The following is a 17,297-nucleotide window of genomic DNA, read 5'->3' as shown; positions in this document are numbered from 1 at the left end:
AATTGGGCTAAAGGGACTCGTTAGTAGGGTTTATAAGATTATAAATTCTGATGAAAAATTACAAAGAGTGATGAGGACAAATTGGGAAAAAGATCTTAATATTGAAATACCAGAGTCAGATTGGAATGTGAATTGGAATAGTAGAATTATGAGAACTTTATCTATAAGGATTAAAGAGCATAATTATAAAGTTGTTTGGAAATGGTATTTGACTCCAGTAAGATTGTCACAAATGGATAAAAAAATTAGTAAAAAATGTTGGAGATGTGAGATGGAATTGGGGACTTATGAACATATGTGGTATAAATGTGATAAGGTTAAAAAGTTTTGGCAACAATTGGAGAAAATGATATTTGAAATGATGGGGAAAGTAATAATATTGAGAGTGGAAACTATATTATTGTTGGTAATTAAGGAAATAGAATTAACAAAATATGAAAAAGAATTGATTAGAATTATGATTATAATAGGTAGAATTATAATAGCTAGATATTGGAAACTAGATGTGATTTTTAGAATAGAAGAGTGGAATTCTGAAATGTGGAAATTAGCCATAAATGATAAAATGACATGTGATATTAAAATTAGAAGTGGTGTGTATAAAGAAGATATTTTCTGGAAGACTTGGAAACCATTCGTGGACTATGCGCTTGGAAAATTGGATGCTTCGGTACCTGTACCTCGAGAACGTGGATTTTGGCAATCATGAGGACATATCCGAAGACCCAAATCTTCCTTTTTTTTTTATGTATAGCACAAGGGTGTAATAATGTATTTTCTTTTTTGTTTGTTGGAAAAAAGTAATAAAAAAATTTAAAAAAAGAAAAAAGAAAATTAAGGCTGTCTGAATCATTGCAAAATGTGAATCCTGAACCTACAGTGAAATTAGAATCGAATCGAATCGAATAGAATAGAATAGAATAGAATAGAATAGAATAGAATAGAATAGAATAGAATAGAATAGAACAGACATTTTATTGTCACTTTAAATGTACACTAATCAGCATACATTAAAATTAAATTTTATTGAATTCAGCTTTCAAAAGATATATTATGCATATATACATATATATATATATATACACATATATGACACAGAGAAATATCACAGTCTAGTTCAAATGTATACATATGCATAGTGAAAAAAAAAGAATCCTGCAAGTTTACAAGACAGATGGAATAAGGAGCTAGTTAGTCCTGCTATAGATACTTTGAAACCTCCTCCCAGAGGGGAGTAACAGAAACAGACCGTGGAATGGGTTTGTGGGGTCTCTAACGATACTTCAAGCCCTAAGCACATACCACTTATAAGCAGTATCCTGAATAATGGGAAGCGAGATTCCTACAATCTTCTCAGCTGTCCTTACCATTCTCTGTATGGGCCTTCTATCTGAGGTACTGCTATCACCAAACCAAACAATGATGCACTTGTTAAAACGCTCTCAATCGCCTCTGTAAAAAGTAGCCAGGACACAAGGAGAAAGATGTGCTCTCCTTATCCAACGCAGGAAATAAAAATGCTGGTTTGCACGCTTCAGTAAGGATGATGAGTGGAGAGACCAGATTGTTAGTTATCTGCACCTCCAGATACTTAATACTATTGACCACCTCCACAGCTGCAGCTTTGATACAAAGCTGGCTCTTTCTAAAATCAACAATGAATTCCTTTGTTTTGTTAACATTCAAAACTGAGTTATTTTTATTGCGCCAGTCCACCAAAGCTTTTACCTCCTCCCTATAAGAATCTTCATTGTCATCCTGGATAAGCCATGTCATCCACATACTTCACAATATGATTCATAGTAGACTTGGCACAGCAATCATGGGTCATCAAGGTAAACAGTAACAGATTCAAGACACAGCCCTATGGAGAACCTATACTCAAGGAGATGGAATTAGAACTTTCCTTCCAACTCACACATCATAATGGAAGTGAGAACAACTGGATGGTAATCATTAAGACATGTAATTTTAGACTTTGGGGGGACTGGTACAATGATTGCAGTTTTAAAAGGTGATGGAAGTCTTAAATGTGAGAGGGATCTTGGAGTCTTAGTGGACATCCAATTAAATATGAGTGGTGGCAGCCAAAAAAGCCAATGCAATCCTAAATTGCATTAACAGAGGGATACAGTCAAGATCAAGTGAGGTACTAATACCACTCTATAAAACCTTAGTAAGACCACACCTGGAATACTGCATCCAGTTTTGGTCACCACACTATAAAATAGATGTTGAGACTCTAGAAAAAGTGCAGACAAGAGGAACCATGTTGATTAGGGAACTGGAGGCTAAAACATACAATGAATAGTTACAGGAACTATGCATGGCTAGTCTAGTGAAGAGAAGGACCAGGGGAGACATGATAGCAGTGTTCCAATATTTGAGGGGCTGCCACAGAGAAGAGGGGGTCAACCTATTTTCCAAAGCACCTGAAGACCAGACAAGGAATAATGGATGGAAACTGAACAAAGAGAGATTCAACCTAGAAATAAGGAGAAATTTTCTGACAGTGAGAACAATCAACCAATGGAACACCTTGCCTTCAGAAGCTGTAGGTGCTTTGTCTTCCGGCTGACATCGCAGCAAGATCGGATGCGAGAAGTGGGCCTCCGCACTCCCACAAGTTCTCCTTGTTGTAGGGCTCCAAAAAGAGCTAAAGACACCCTATAGGGGTGGCAAAAAAAAGAGAGGCACCCTGCAGGTCATGGAGAGTCGCAACTCTTCCGCTTGACGCAGGGCTTTCTTCCCTGTCATCCTCAATGAGGAGAAGAGGAGGCCATCATGGCTGCCGTGAAGCTGGTACAGCCGAGGCAATAAAGAAAGTGCAGCAGCGGTGTAGATGAACAGTGATTGGAACTGGGTGACATGATTTCTTTTTTACCTAGAACCCAACCCTGAAAGAAAGAAAAATTCAGGAAAAGAGATTCTTAGAACTAGCTGTTAAAACGGCGAACAATTACTTAGAGAAAATCCCAGATCTGAAAGAAAGGAACTAAGGGGAGAAAAGTAAAAAGGTTTTAAAACATAGAAAATTGGACTTTTAAACTGGATAGGCACTGTTTCAGAAAGGCATTTTAAAATGTTGGAACTATCTACTTAAATAACTGACTTTGCTTCCATAAATTGAATTAAAGTTGATTAAATACCTGTCAGATTTGAGACAATGCTGAAACCTAAGCTGGGGTGCCACCTACTGATGAATGGAAAATATACCATAGTCCTACAAGTCTGGGAAAATTTCTGATAAGAGAAATAAGCAACATTTATCTGGAGGACTGCGGTGATACCTACTGTTCTATATTTATCTACTTTATGATTGCTGGAGGTTCAACTGCGAGAACAAGGACAATACCTAAGTAAAGAGACTCTTGAATATTAAGATATATGACTAAACTTAGAGAGTGGACTTAAGGAGATATTTGGAAAGCTTCCTGGACTACCTAAATGCAACTGAATTATTAATCCTGGGATATAAAGAACAATGATTATTGTTCTCTCTGAGGAGCAACATTAGGCCTGAATATATGGTTTTTGGACTATTGAGCAAGAGTGGGATTTACTAAAATAAGGCGAGATGCTTCATCAGGGGGAAATGAGTGGAATTTGAAAAGAAATGGTGTTGATGTTCCAAATTATTAATGACATTGTGACAAAGAACCACAGAGAGATAAAGAACCGAATGCATGGCATAAATGGGAAAATGGAAAATATACTCCAAGGGACAATTTATTTATTTATTATTTATTATTTAAATTTGTATACCGCCCTTCTCCCGAAGGACTCAGTGAATAAAGATCAAAGTGTCCAGGAAAGGGAGGAGACAACAGAAGGAATGGAGGTAAAAATAGAACAGACAAATCAGCAAATAAAACAAGAAGACAAGAAAGAGAAGACAGTAAAGATAATAATGACTGATGAAATAAATGAAGGGGAAAGTATTTTAAGAGATTTAAAAATGGAATTGGATAAGCAGGAAGATACTTTTGAAAGGGAGACGGACTTAGGCAGACAGTCTGGAGGCCTGGCAACATAAGATGGTAGAGATGTTTTACAAAATGTTTTATAAAATGTTTTACAGGTGGCACTTGCCGCCACCAAGATTGGCCAAAATATATAAGAACTCCTCTGCCAATTGTTGGAAATGCAGCCAGACTCCAGGATCATACTACCATATGGTAGACATGTAAGAAAACAAGGAGTTACTGGGAGAAAATTAATAAATGGCTAGAATTGATAACTGAACAACATACTGAGTTCAAACCAGAAACTTGCCTTTTAGGTATATTGTCGGAAAGTTATGACAAAGCAACCATTTACTTAGTGTTACATATATTGATGGCAGCTAGAATTACATATGCTAAATATTGGAAAAATGAACACCCCACCAGATGATGACATAATTAGGAAAATTTGGGATGTACTGAAATGGACAGATTAACTTTAAAAATTAAAGATAAAGAAGACTCGAAATATTACAGGACATGGAATAAATTTTATGAACGGATAGAGATAAGAGGTAGAAATGAGAGGGAAGTTTATGAATGTCAATACAACAAAGATGTATATGGAAAAATTTGTAAAGACGCTAATGTAAGTAGAAACTTAGTTGAAGTTTTCTTTTACTTCCTTTTTTTTGGTTGTATTGTTGCAATTACTGTTAACATAGTACAGTTATAGTTATTAGCATGTATGTTAAGATTTATCATTGATCTCTCTTCGGTTTTGCTCTATTTGCATTTTTATCCTGACATGGCATTTTCAATAAAATAAAATAAATAAAAAAAGATGGTAGAGATGGGCGAAATATTTAGACTGAATAGTAAAGATGTAGATGTAGACAGAGACCAAGAGAGGAGTATGGGAGGCAAGCCGAAAAACAAATAAGAATCGAAGTATTAAAACAGGCAAGAGATGATGGATACAAAGGAAATGTTTTTTAATATAATGGTCGCCTGACTAAAAGCTAGAATACGGGTAGAAATAAGAATACACACTTTTACATAATAGAATAAAAGCAATATCTAGCCAGAAAGATTAGAGGGTGAAAGATGGTATTATTATGTATGTTTAAATAATATAGTGATTGGCATTACTGCTGCAAGTGTACTAATGTGTAAGTGGACAGTTTGAATGTACCAGTGGATAATTTGGGAAGAAAAAAAGAATAAGCAAAAAACAAGTAGATAAGAAAATAAGAAAATGTCTTAATTGTCCTCTTAAAAGATTAAGCAACTTGAAACAGTTTGCTCTAAAATATCTCATCTTTCCAAAGATGATGCAAAAAAATATGACTTTATACCAGCAAAAAATTAAAGCTTACTTTGTTTGAAAAGGACTGTGATATAAACTTTTAAAAAATACACTTTTCTATAATCAGATCCTAAGAACTTTAATAATCTTATAATATCTTATGGGCTTGGGGTTTATTTTTGTAAAATATAATCTGTAAGACATGTTTGAATCTTTATGGATCTATCGAACTGTTAGAAAAATATTCTAATATCAGCAGTTTAACAGTGGAATGTTTTATTCCAGATATGATAAGTTCCCCTTTAAGGTAACGGTAAAGGTTCCCCTCGTACATATGTGCTAGTCGTTCCCGACTCTAGGGGGTGGTGCTCATCTCCGTTTCAAAGCCAAAGAGCCAGCGCTGTCCGAAGACGTCTCCATGATCATGTGGCCGGCATGACTCAACGCCAAAGGCACATGGAACGCTGTTACCTTCCCACCAAAGGTGGTCCCTATTTATCTATTTGCATTTTTTACGTGCTTTCGAACTGCTAGGTTGGCAGAAGCTGGGACAAGTAACAGGAACTCATCCCATTACGCAGCACTAGGGATTCGAACCGCTGAACTGCCGACCTTTCGATCAACAAGCTCAGCGTTTTAGCCATTAAGCTACTGGCAAGCTAGTAAAAGCTAGTAAGGTACAGTACTGTCCAAGCAGAGGCTGGACAACATCAGCCTGGGATACATTAATTTGCATTCTTCTACTGAGTAGGACATTGAGATTTGAACATCATAGAATTTCAGTAATAGAAATTTCTTATTTCTACATTTAATTGTTTAACTGTAGTTGAAGACTCCCAGAGTTGCTTAAGATGGGTGGCCATATACCAGTATTTTTTTTCAATAATTTATACTCACTAGCACAAAAAGCATTTAGCATCAGATGGCTATTTTCTATAAAAACAGGTATGAAATTATTAAACTATCAATTTAAACAATATTCAAGGATACTAAGTGTTTTTAGACCTTATTATTCATTTGATTATTGGATTAATATCCCACTTTTTCATTTAGGAGGTAGAGAAAATAGCAAGGAACTGAGAAACAGAAATTTAACAGAATCCCACTCATCATTCTAAACCATAACATAGTTTAATTGTTTCTGTATGAAAGTGGCCATTGTAATTCATTTAATAAACCAGAGAAATAAACCTGATTTAGCAGACTGCCTACTCAATTAACATTTGAGAAACAGTCATACTTTACCTGCTGGCTATTATTGTAGTGAGCCATTATCAGATAAGCACCTCAAACAAAACTGAAGGGTAATGACACTAACAAAAAAAACCACATTTTTTTCTTTGTAATTATTATTTTTCAAATATACCTACCATAGTTCCAGTCAGTTGTCTTTGATGTCTCTAGAAGAAAAATTAAAATAATTAATAAAAAGAGATAGCTCCTTCCTGAAATTTAGAATGAGAGGTGTGATATTGTATTTAAAGAGATACTATCAAAAAGCAATACTAAAAGTATGGTGTTAATGCCATTAGCTTACAGATAGTATTTGACATTTTATTATTAGAATAAAAAAGAATTTTTACCAGAATTCCTAGGATGGCTTGAGATTCTATTAACTTTGAAAATTATACCTATTCCTTGCATCATTAGGCAGGAATAGGCAATATCACTGTTGTACATGCCAGCAGTGAAACATATTTGATCTCAAATAAAATAATGTCATTTGGGCAGGGGGAGTTAACAGAGTGATGACGAATCCCTACTTCTTTCTCCCAGTCAAGATCAACAGTAGAATAAAGAAGGAATTTTGCACTGTTAATAAAGCCAACCAGATCCCTACATATATAGCTTGAACAGTGTCTACAAAAACCCTATATTTTGTAGTGTCACCCTTTTAGTGACTAGATGTTTTTGGTAAATCAAAGTGAATGTGGTCTTCTCATATAAGACGATGATATTGAAATAGATTTCTTCTGACTATAATAAACATTTACTTTTCTTTCTGGAGGCAGAAAAGCCACATATTCTGACATAAACTCTTCAAAGCTATTAGTTGGCTACATAATGAGTTTACAACTTCCTCCATAGTGTAACTGATGCCTCCAATGCTAGGATTACTAAAACTAATTAACTGATTTAAATCTAGAAACAACAAAAATGCAACTGACTATCCTATAATAATAACAGTAAAAGAGTTGGAAGGGACCTTGAAGGTCATGTAGTCCAACCCCCTGCTCATGCAGACCTATACTAGGGAAGTAAACCACCAACCTTTCTGACTGACAAGTTCAGTGTCTTAGCCACTGAGCCACCTAGTATCCATTGTTCACATTTCTGTATTTTAAAAGATATGCAATTTTTATAAATGGACTCCTCTCAGAATTTTTCATACTGTTCAACATATGATCAAGTATAACTGACTGTGATCATATCCATACTAAAGATGGAAAGCTTCACTAGTTGATATTCTCATTATTATCAGCCATTAAGATTTGAGGGCTTTTAATGAGTTTGCTTCTTCAGATTATGTTGTTGTTACTAAGTCAATTGGATAAAAAGAATTAAGTGAGATTGCATTTGCCTAATAGTAATATAAACAAATATTTACTTTTCCAAGCAAATACTTTTTATGTGAATTATTTCAAAATATTGTTTGAAATTTAAACAACATATGAGACTCCTATTTTTACAGATTTCCATAGATAAGAGCCTACAGAGAATATGTGAGATTTATTTCAATTAGTTGACCTGATAATTTATCAAATGCTCATACTATATCAACTAATTTCATGTAGAACTTTGATAATTATCAATCAGATATATATCATCAGCATGCAGTAATAATATTCAGACTATCCTTCAGTTGTCCAATAAGACTAGTCAATAGTCCCCAAATCTAATTAACTATATGAGGTGATGAAAACCATCCTTGATGAATTCCACAAGGCATCCTGAGAGATGCGGAAATAATTCATTTTGTAATATTCTTGGCTCAAATATTAATATAGCACATCTTAATGCAGTTAGTAAAAAGGGCAGCTGTTAAATTAAGATTTGTTCTGAAATTTTAAATTATTTGGATATCTCAGATATTCTGTACCAAGTTATAATGATCTCTGTTTTTCTTCTCATATGGACCTATAATACAATTATTTTTCCAGTCAACTAAGGAGTGAGATGCTAAACAATATGTCAGGAATAAATCTGAACTGAAAAAGTACATTCTTGTTGCAAATAATTTAACTACTGTACCAAATTAAACTTTAGTGCCTACACTTATAATGTTTTCCATATAGGAGAATTAAAAATCAGTTGGAACTGTATTATAGTCCAACAAAGGAAAAATTTCCAGCTGTAATTACCTGATCCATAACTAGTATTCTAAAAATATTTAAAATATGTAAATCTGGGAAATGCTTAGTTAAGCCATAGTAAATAATCCATGCAACTTGGTTCTATCTTTTGGAGCTTTTGGTAATTACAACAAACAACATCTGAAAGAAAAGTATAAGACAGTTTGTCAGCTCCCTCCATAATTAAAATAGAAACAACAAACAACACAAGTCCAATGAATCATAATATTCTGGAGTTGGTAGGGACTATTAGGGTCATCTAGTCCAATCCTTTTAAAAATGCAGGAAAATTAATCAAATCATCTTTGTGACATTACATTTTTATCTGTCTTCAGGTTAATGCTATTATTCTTAAATGTTGTTGCCCATCTTGTAATTTGAGAATTGTTGAAATCCTCGTGACTGCCTGAACAAATCCCTACAGTTTTCTTGGCAAGGTTTTGCAGGAGTAGCTTGCCATGGCATTCTTCCTAGGACAGAGAGAATCATTAGCTTGCCCATTATAGTGCTCCAAGTGTGATCTCATCAATGCAGAAGCTGTCAATTTTCTGCTAAATCAGTAAAACAATTAAAAATAGATGATCTCTTTGCCAGTCAAGGAAATATTAAGTAATTAAGTATCCCTCCTTTTTCCATGTTCATTGGGACCAGAATTGGAATTGTAAATGGAGTGAAACATCTTTTAGAGCTGTCCTTTATTGTCTGAATATCAATTCCCTGATATATAGTTGATCCTTCCAGAGAATCTCTTCTGAGTGAAGTTCAGGAGGATGCCTTTAGCTGTTCATTATAGTTTCTACCTTTGATCAAGTAAACTAAACTGCTTTTGTAAATTATCTCCTTGACACTTTTGTCAGATTAACTGTATTAAAGCTCCAGTCTGTGGTTCTTAAAATAGCTAGCATGCTGATTGATACATAGCCATCTTGAGTGAGAAGAAGAGTGAGTAGGAAGAAAGAGAACTGTATTAGCACTAAATCAGCCTAAATCTATTCATTGCCATTTATGATGAAAACCCAGAATACTTTTCAAATGTTCCCACTATGGATGTTCTACAAAGTATAGCCACTATTTATGCCAAATGAGACAGCTGTAACTGACTATGCTAATTGTGTGAGTAACATGCCAGCTGATAGTATATCTAAAGCCTCAATTTTATCAGTGACCTTGACAAAGCAAAGCCAAAATAAACAGCTTTCAATGGTGAGCCAGGAAAAGAATGATTTATTGGAGATTAGCCCCATTATTCATACAACAGCCTTCACTATTTTATCAAAGAATGAGCTTTCTGAAACTTTACAACGGTTAAGGAGTTTTAAAAAGATATTGTTAAACTATGGAACTGTTGAACCATTTTCTGCTCACACAAGTTTAACAGTTCAACTGGGCTACTGATATCTAGCAAAGCAATAAATCCAAATATTCCTCCCAAGAATTCAAGAACTACTGTATTCAGTTTAGTAATATTCCAGTTTCATAAATTAAAAGCAAAAAATCTGACCACAGCACACTTAAATCTACAGGTAGTTCTCGACTCATGACCAGAATTGAGGCAGGAATTTTGATCATAAGTCATTGTGATTATAAATTGAGTCACCACAAGACTGGATTCAATTTTATGACCATTTTGGATGGTCATAAAACAAGTCACTATGGTAATTAAGCAAATTACATGGTTGTAAATCAATACATCTTATCCAATGGGTGTGATCATGTGAGCGTAGGACACTGCAATCGGTGATAAATGCAAACCAGTCGCTAAGTGCCCAAAATACAATCAAACAACTCCAGAAGTGGTAAGGAAGTTATAACAGGCTGTAAGTAACCTTTTTGAGTCCATCGTAACAAGTCCTCAATTTATGACTGGTTGAGCAATCAGTCATAAGTTGAGGACTATCTGTACTGCTACTGTTGAAATACTTACAGAGTTGTCCGACAGACCATTAGAGAGAAGAGCATCTGAATGCCAGCTGAACTGACAGCATATGTGCTCTTCAGTTTGACAGAATATAGGTCAGATAGTTTGATGAATCTGAGATCAAAGAGCTAAATTGGAGAAATAATGACTTTGGGGCAACTATGGAACCAGCTTTCATTTATCCTGATTGTTGTATTAACTACTCAATAACATATTAGAAGCTTGTCAAATGCTGAACAAATATCTATAACAACATTTGGATTCACAGGACAACCAGAATACTCAGAAAAGTGGCTTGCTCCAAACTGATCCATATGTTTACCAGATATTACCAAATATCATAGCATACAACCCAACCATCTAATAGACTGGAGCTTTGAATATGGCAACAAAGATAGTCAATAGTAGGGAATCTATACTGGACTACCAAGAATGATAATCCTGTACTGTGTTGTAGATTACTGTGATGTTTTCTACAACCTATAATCAAATTTCAATAGCTCGAGATAATGCTGTCTGCTGACATGATAATGACCATTCCTATGAACTTTAAATGTGGATAAACAGAAGATATGTATTGCCAATAATTCATGCTATTTTCATAAGAATTCATATTATCTTGGTACTCTTCCATTTTTTTAGTTTATTCATCTGCCCCAGAGATATTGATTCATTCAAAATAAATATATATTCCTTATCTATCTTTTTGTCAATAATGTGGCAATCTTGCTCTTTCATTCCTCTGTTTAGAAGAGAGCATATATTGTTTTGTTTTTAAAAAACTGAGCTAAAATAGGAATTTAGTAGTTTTGCCATCTTTTGTGCCCTTTTTTTAGCATTTCATCTAGCTTACTGATTCTTGTCTCTTCCTTTTATTTATTTTGTACTTTCATTGTTCTTATCGCTTTTTCTTTTCTTTTTTGCTATATTTGGCTGGTTTTGTCTTTAGCTTTTCTGACACTTTTCTACATATACAAAGTATTAGCATATACATTTGCAGGCATACTCATACCAAATGGAGATTTCATCAAAATGGCAAAGCATATATTGTGATATCATAATCAAAGTTCCTCCCATTAGTACTTACAAACAAATATAAAAAAGAAAAGGTTTGGGCATTTGCCTCTATTAACCTCCATGGAGGCCCATGTACCTTTTGCTTGGTGCCTCTTCCTCCATTCCTTCTTTTATTTTTACATCTTAAGTTTTTGCAAAGCCACATAAACTGCTTCTGATTATAGTTGATGTTATTTTTCTTAACTGGAATTGGAATTTTTAAAGAAGCTTCATTCATCTTGAGATCCTATTCCTACTATTGTCTTCTGTCTCAAATTTGTTATTGTTGCTTGGGTTTATTAAAAAAAATAGTGGTACAAAATTTGGGCTCCACTACGATCATTTTGGTTTTTCTTAAAATCAAAAATTTCAGCATCATTTTGAGACTTTTTCCATAGCATTTCTGTCCCTCCCTCATCATCAAGTAAGTCTTCTCTATTTAGGAAATCTGCTGCATGATAAGATCTGAGAACCAATGATATCATGGCTAAAACCAATACAGTATGTTCCAGTACAGTCATCTTTATATTATACAGTGACACTCTAACATTTTACTTATGAATTTGAAATCTGTTAGGTAGTCCATTAAAACATTTTTGACTCCTCACAATTGTAGGAAATTGAGGATCATTTTTATCTCTAGGTATAGCAAGTTCTATCAAAGTTCTATCTAAAACTCTAGGTGAACTTCTATCAACATTTTTATATGGTTTATGAATGGCTGAAAAAAAAAGTGAAATCACTGCATCAGTTGCAGGTGGACATCATAATTCTCTGAATTATACCAAGGTAAGGGTTTCATATTCTCTGGTTTTTCAGCTTAACATCTTACCTGTCAAAAAAACCCACCATTTTTGGGACAGTATATAAAATCTTTTCCATTTATTCCAGTTTCCATGATGGCTCAACAGAGCCCCTTCAAAGGTTGTCTCCCCTTCAGTCTGAACTTTCATCAATCTTTTCAAATATGGGCAACTGACTATAAAGATTATCAGAAGCAAATTAAAGAAACTTTCATGTCATCTACTCTCAGCCAGAGAAAATAAGCCTTTCCTCTAAGAAATCAATGAATATTAAGTAGTCAGTTTTGATTACTGTCAGGCTTTACACTGAGTACAGCGATAAATCTGGGGTCTCCTGACACTTAGCTCCTTATTCAGATAGGGGCTTACTTAGCAGAAGACTCACAGAAACAGCTCAGCAAAATGTCTGCAATAAATATCTTTTTCCCTTCTATCTATACTTCGCTACAATTATTTTATTAATGCTGGAGCAGAACAGGTTATCAGAGTTTGTGGAATCACTTGCTAAATGAGATCATTTTGTATTTTGCCCAGCAGTCCTTTATACCAGTAAATTGAGTTTATTTTCTTCTAGTCCAAATTCTGAGCTAATACATAGCTGAAACTCAGTGAATACTTCTGAACCAAAGGCTTGACCTGTTAGAGATAACAGATTTCATAACTGGAAGACAAAGTTGCCAATGCCTTGCTTCAGCATGAGACCCAAATGAAGTTGGATTCTTGAAGTTAGCCTTTAGACATGCTACAAAATTAGTGAAGTTATCCAACAGAGATTGCCCATTTTGCAGCTCCCTCTGTCATTAAGCTAACATGAACCCTACTTAAGCATAATGAAAAAATCATAGTGTCTCCTAGAGATGATTAATTTACTATGAGCTGTAAATATACCTGCGTTCTTATAATATTTGTGTAGCAAGGAGGAAATACTCAGTGTCAGCTCTGGCTACTTCAGCTACAGTACAATGTCTTGAGACAGCACTGGAACAGGGACCATGTGTAGGGCTTTCAGTTCAACCATCTGAATGGACACATATTGTTAATCATTTGGGTCTCAAGCTGGAGCAAGGCATTGGCAACTGGGCAAATGTAGAGGTTCAACTCACAATGAGCTTTATTTCCAGAAAATATAAACAGACCAATGAGCCTAAGAACAAAGACATGGTGGCTCAGTGGCTAAGACGCTGAGCTTGTCGATCAAAAAGTCGGCAGTTCAGTGGTTCGAATCCCTAGTGCCACGTAACGGGGTGAGCTCCTGTTACTTGTCCCAGCTTCTGCCAACCTAGCAGTTTGAAAGCACATAAAAATGCAAGTAGAAAAATAGGGGCCACCTTTGGTGGGAAGGTAACAGCGTTCTGTGCGCCTTTGGCGTTTAGTCATGCCGGCCACATGAGCACAGAGACATCTTCAGACAGTGCTGGCTCTTATATCTGCTGTAGCTTAAGTCTTTTCTTCTTTTCCCCCTTCCTTCCCATATAATAGTTTAACATACTTTATGCTCTGCCTATCTTGGCCTTGAAGCTGGGTAACTTCTGGATACATACATAATTGACATCTTTCCCTGAAAAATTCTGTCTCAATTTAACTTCCAAGTGATCTAGAGTAAAACCCAATTATCAAGCACTAGACTTATTGATGGCTTTTGAATTGTGGTGTTGAAGAAGACTATTGAGAGTCCCTTGGACTGCAAGGAGATCAAATCAGTCAACCCTAAAGGAAATCAATTCTGACTGTCCTTGGAAGGACAGCTGCAGCTCAAATACTTTGGCCATGAGAAGAGAAGACTCATTGGAAAAGACCCTGAAGTTGAGACAGATTGAAGGCAAATGGAGAAGGGAGTGACAGAGGATGAGATGGTTAGATAGTGTCATTGATGCAGCGGGTACGAGTTTGGGCAGACTCAGGGAGACAGTGGAGGACAGGAGGGCCTGGGGTGCTATGGTCCATAGTGTCACAAAGAGGTGGACATGACTTAGTGACTGAACAACAACAGAGTTAGGCTTACTTTTCTATCCCTCGCTAGGTGAGGACCCTGTCTTAATTGAGTAACCTCCTTCAGAATAAAAAATGGGTTAGGGAGTAGAATTTCTTCCTCCCTTTTTGTTTTCTTTATTCCTACACCAGGTATAAGAATGATTTTGCTTTTTTCTCCTTCTTAACATGGTCTACTGGAAGAGTAGGGGGACCTAATCTTAACAATGTTGTTTCCTGCATTTCCCTCCTCAGCCTTTGTAATTCTATGAACACTGAGGCTGCATTCATTGATGAAATTTAGTGGGTGCCCTACAGTGGTGGGTTGCTACCGGTTTGCCCTGAATCGGGTGAACCAGTAGCAGTAGCAATGGGAGGCTCCGCCCACCTGCCCAGACACTTCTGCGCATGTGCAGAAGTATCTTGCATGAGCACGCACACACCCACGAGCAAACCAGTACCGGGTTTTGAAACCAGCCCCTGGTGCCCTAGTTTTCACTCATCACAATTATAAAAAAAGGGTTAAAAGAAAAGCCATTAACCTCATCTTCATGTTGACCTTGCATCTATAAACTGCCAAGAGGCACTAGCCAATCTGAGTGCTATTTGAGATTGTGACCAATTCTCCTGGGTTATCAGAATGTTCCAGCTTCCATAAAATGAAGGAAAGAAGAGCATTCTTGTCAAATCCTGGTCATACAACACAATTTTATTAAGAAAATTTGCCTAAGTTTGTGAAAGCCATAAAAGCCTCTCAGTGTATAACAGGAGTGAAGAATAAAAAAATAATGATGATTTTTAAAATTGTTCTAAGTGCGAAATTTATCAAAGACCCTCTTATTCTACCAGTAGATATCACAAATCTAGAAGCAGATTTATTCCTCCTCCTTGCAGGTACACAAGATAATTTTGCAAAGAGGAGAGGTAAACATGAAAGGTTAAAAATCCCTGGAAAAAGATATATACATTTCAGTATGTAGATAAATGGTTAGTCTTCCGAAAAGAAAAAGGCATAGAGATTCTTGTAATTGTGATTAACATGTAGAAGTTTTTGTAGTTTATTGAATATTATTATCTTTATTGCTCTTCACAGAAGGTTTATTTGTAAATGCCATATAACTGAATTACTGCTAATAAACTTACTTATAGTAATGTGCAATGCTTCTATATTTGAAGTATGACAAGTACTGTACTAGTAATTTATAACATACTCCAACCATTGTTGTGGCAATATATCATTATCAAAGACAGGCTTTATATTACTACAGCAATATATGAATAATGCTGTAAATATCTAGTATAGAAATGCTATACATCACATCAGTTTACCTTTTTAAATAAATATAGCATTGAAGATGCAATTCAAAAACATTGACTCCTTGTACTTTTATTCTTTTGACTATAAGAAGCACTTAGGGACAGAGAGCAAACCAGAGATGAAATACTTGCTCTCTTTTCTCCTGATCTGAAGATATAATCTTCAGTGTCAGCTTCAGTGGTAGGTTGCTCCCGGTTTGGTCCAGTTCTTGTGAACCGGTAGTAAAACCAGGGGCAGGCTCCGCCCACCCACCTGGATATCATCATAGACGATCTGTGCGTGTGCATGCACGTGCCCGAGCGAAGCAATCCCGTTGCAAACCGGTAGTAAAGATAAGTAGAACCCACCCCTGGTCTGCTTGACTTTGTCAAAGCTGAGAAGGACCTAGTTAGTACTTGGATGTCCAAATTACACCAGGGCTGTGGGCTAGTGTGGGAAGTTAAAAAAAATTCCGGCACTCCTATATTGCAAAGAAAACAGGAACATGTTCAAAATGGTCATAAGGAGACAAGATCACCTTGAAGATGGTACTTTTCAGAACTCTTTCTTTGAACCTGCGTCTTGCAGTACTTTTTCTCCCCTAACTTATATGATGATAGAAAACTGAGAGAAAATTGTCATTGTTACCATCAGGCAGAAGATATCAAAGTATAGCCAGCCAGACAAACAGGTTTAAAAACAGCTTCTACCCATCGGCTGTCAGACTCTTAAACACAATCACAATCACTCCACGTACATATGGAAACGTATGACTAGTTTTTTCTTTTCCCAAATACACAGAACTGTATCGTCCTGTGTTTTTTGTTATTGATTGGACCAGTAGAGGCTAAATCAATTTTGTTGAATCAATGACAATAAATGCTGTTGTTGTTGTTGTTTTTGTTACTATTATTTACTTTGGCAAACTCTGTTCTCCTGAAATCAGCATGAACAATCATGCTTGGCATTGGAAAGCATGGACAATATGTAAAATGTGCCGTAATAGCTCAGGCTGTTAGAAGCCTGTTATTAGAACACAGCAGCCTGCAATTACTGCAGGTTCAAGCCCGGCCCGAGGTTGACTCAGCCTTCCATCCTTTATAAGGTAGATAAAATGAGGACCCAGATTGTTGGGGGGGCAATAAGTTGACTTTGTAAAATATACAAATAGAATGAGACTATTGCCTTATACACTGTAAGCCGCCCTGAGTCTTCGGAGAAGGGCGGGGTATAAATGTAAATTAAAAAAAATAAAAAAAATAAAAAAATGTGAAGAAGTTTGTCTCATATATGAAAAACACATGGGGTCCTTTATGATTAGAGAAAATGAATTTCTTTTTTGTTATTTTCGTTTTCATAATAACTTGTTTCCTCACCTGAGATCTTAGGTCAGGTTCAAGTTCAGCTATAGCTATCCTCAGTATTGTAGATCAGAGATACCAACGATATCTACTCCAGCAAAGATATCAAATACAGATGGTCCTCACTTAGCGACCACAGTTCAAAGCAGCAAATAGTCCTTATGCAAAGTAGCTGCTAAGTGAAACTGCAACTGTGCTTATGATCTTACTTCAGCTTTCCTTTGCAGACCTACAAAGATTTAAATACAAGGACTAGTCATAAAGTTAGTTTTTCATCATCACCGTAAC

The 17,297-nt window shown here is 35.7% G+C and overlaps 1 protein-coding gene across 2 annotated transcripts in view; it reads right to left on the bottom strand.

The window, feature by feature from the left end:
* Nucleotides 1-17,297, bottom strand: part of FBXO40 (F-box protein 40) — a 41,798-nt gene that overhangs the window by 15,788 nt on the left and 8,713 nt on the right. The window contains exons 3-4 of one of the 2 annotated variants that reach the window (XM_058169777.1): nt 17,025-17,238; nt 6,624-6,653 (exon numbers count right to left, since the gene is read on the bottom strand). In XM_058169777.1, coding sequence (XP_058025760.1) covers nt 6,624-6,626 — 3 coding nt within the window. In that variant the 5' untranslated portion in view covers nt 6,627-6,653; nt 17,025-17,238. The remainder of the gene's footprint in view (nt 1-6,623; nt 6,654-17,024; nt 17,239-17,297) is intronic. The other variant, XM_058169776.1, reaches the window with a different exon arrangement.

Source organism: Ahaetulla prasina, chromosome 2, assembly GCF_028640845.1.
Source record: "Ahaetulla prasina isolate Xishuangbanna chromosome 2, ASM2864084v1, whole genome shotgun sequence".
In the NCBI taxonomy this organism is placed as follows: domain Eukaryota; kingdom Metazoa; phylum Chordata; class Lepidosauria; order Squamata; family Colubridae; genus Ahaetulla; species Ahaetulla prasina.
The sequence above is the reverse complement of the archived record's forward strand: the minus strand, read 5'-3'. Positions and strand labels throughout refer to the sequence as shown.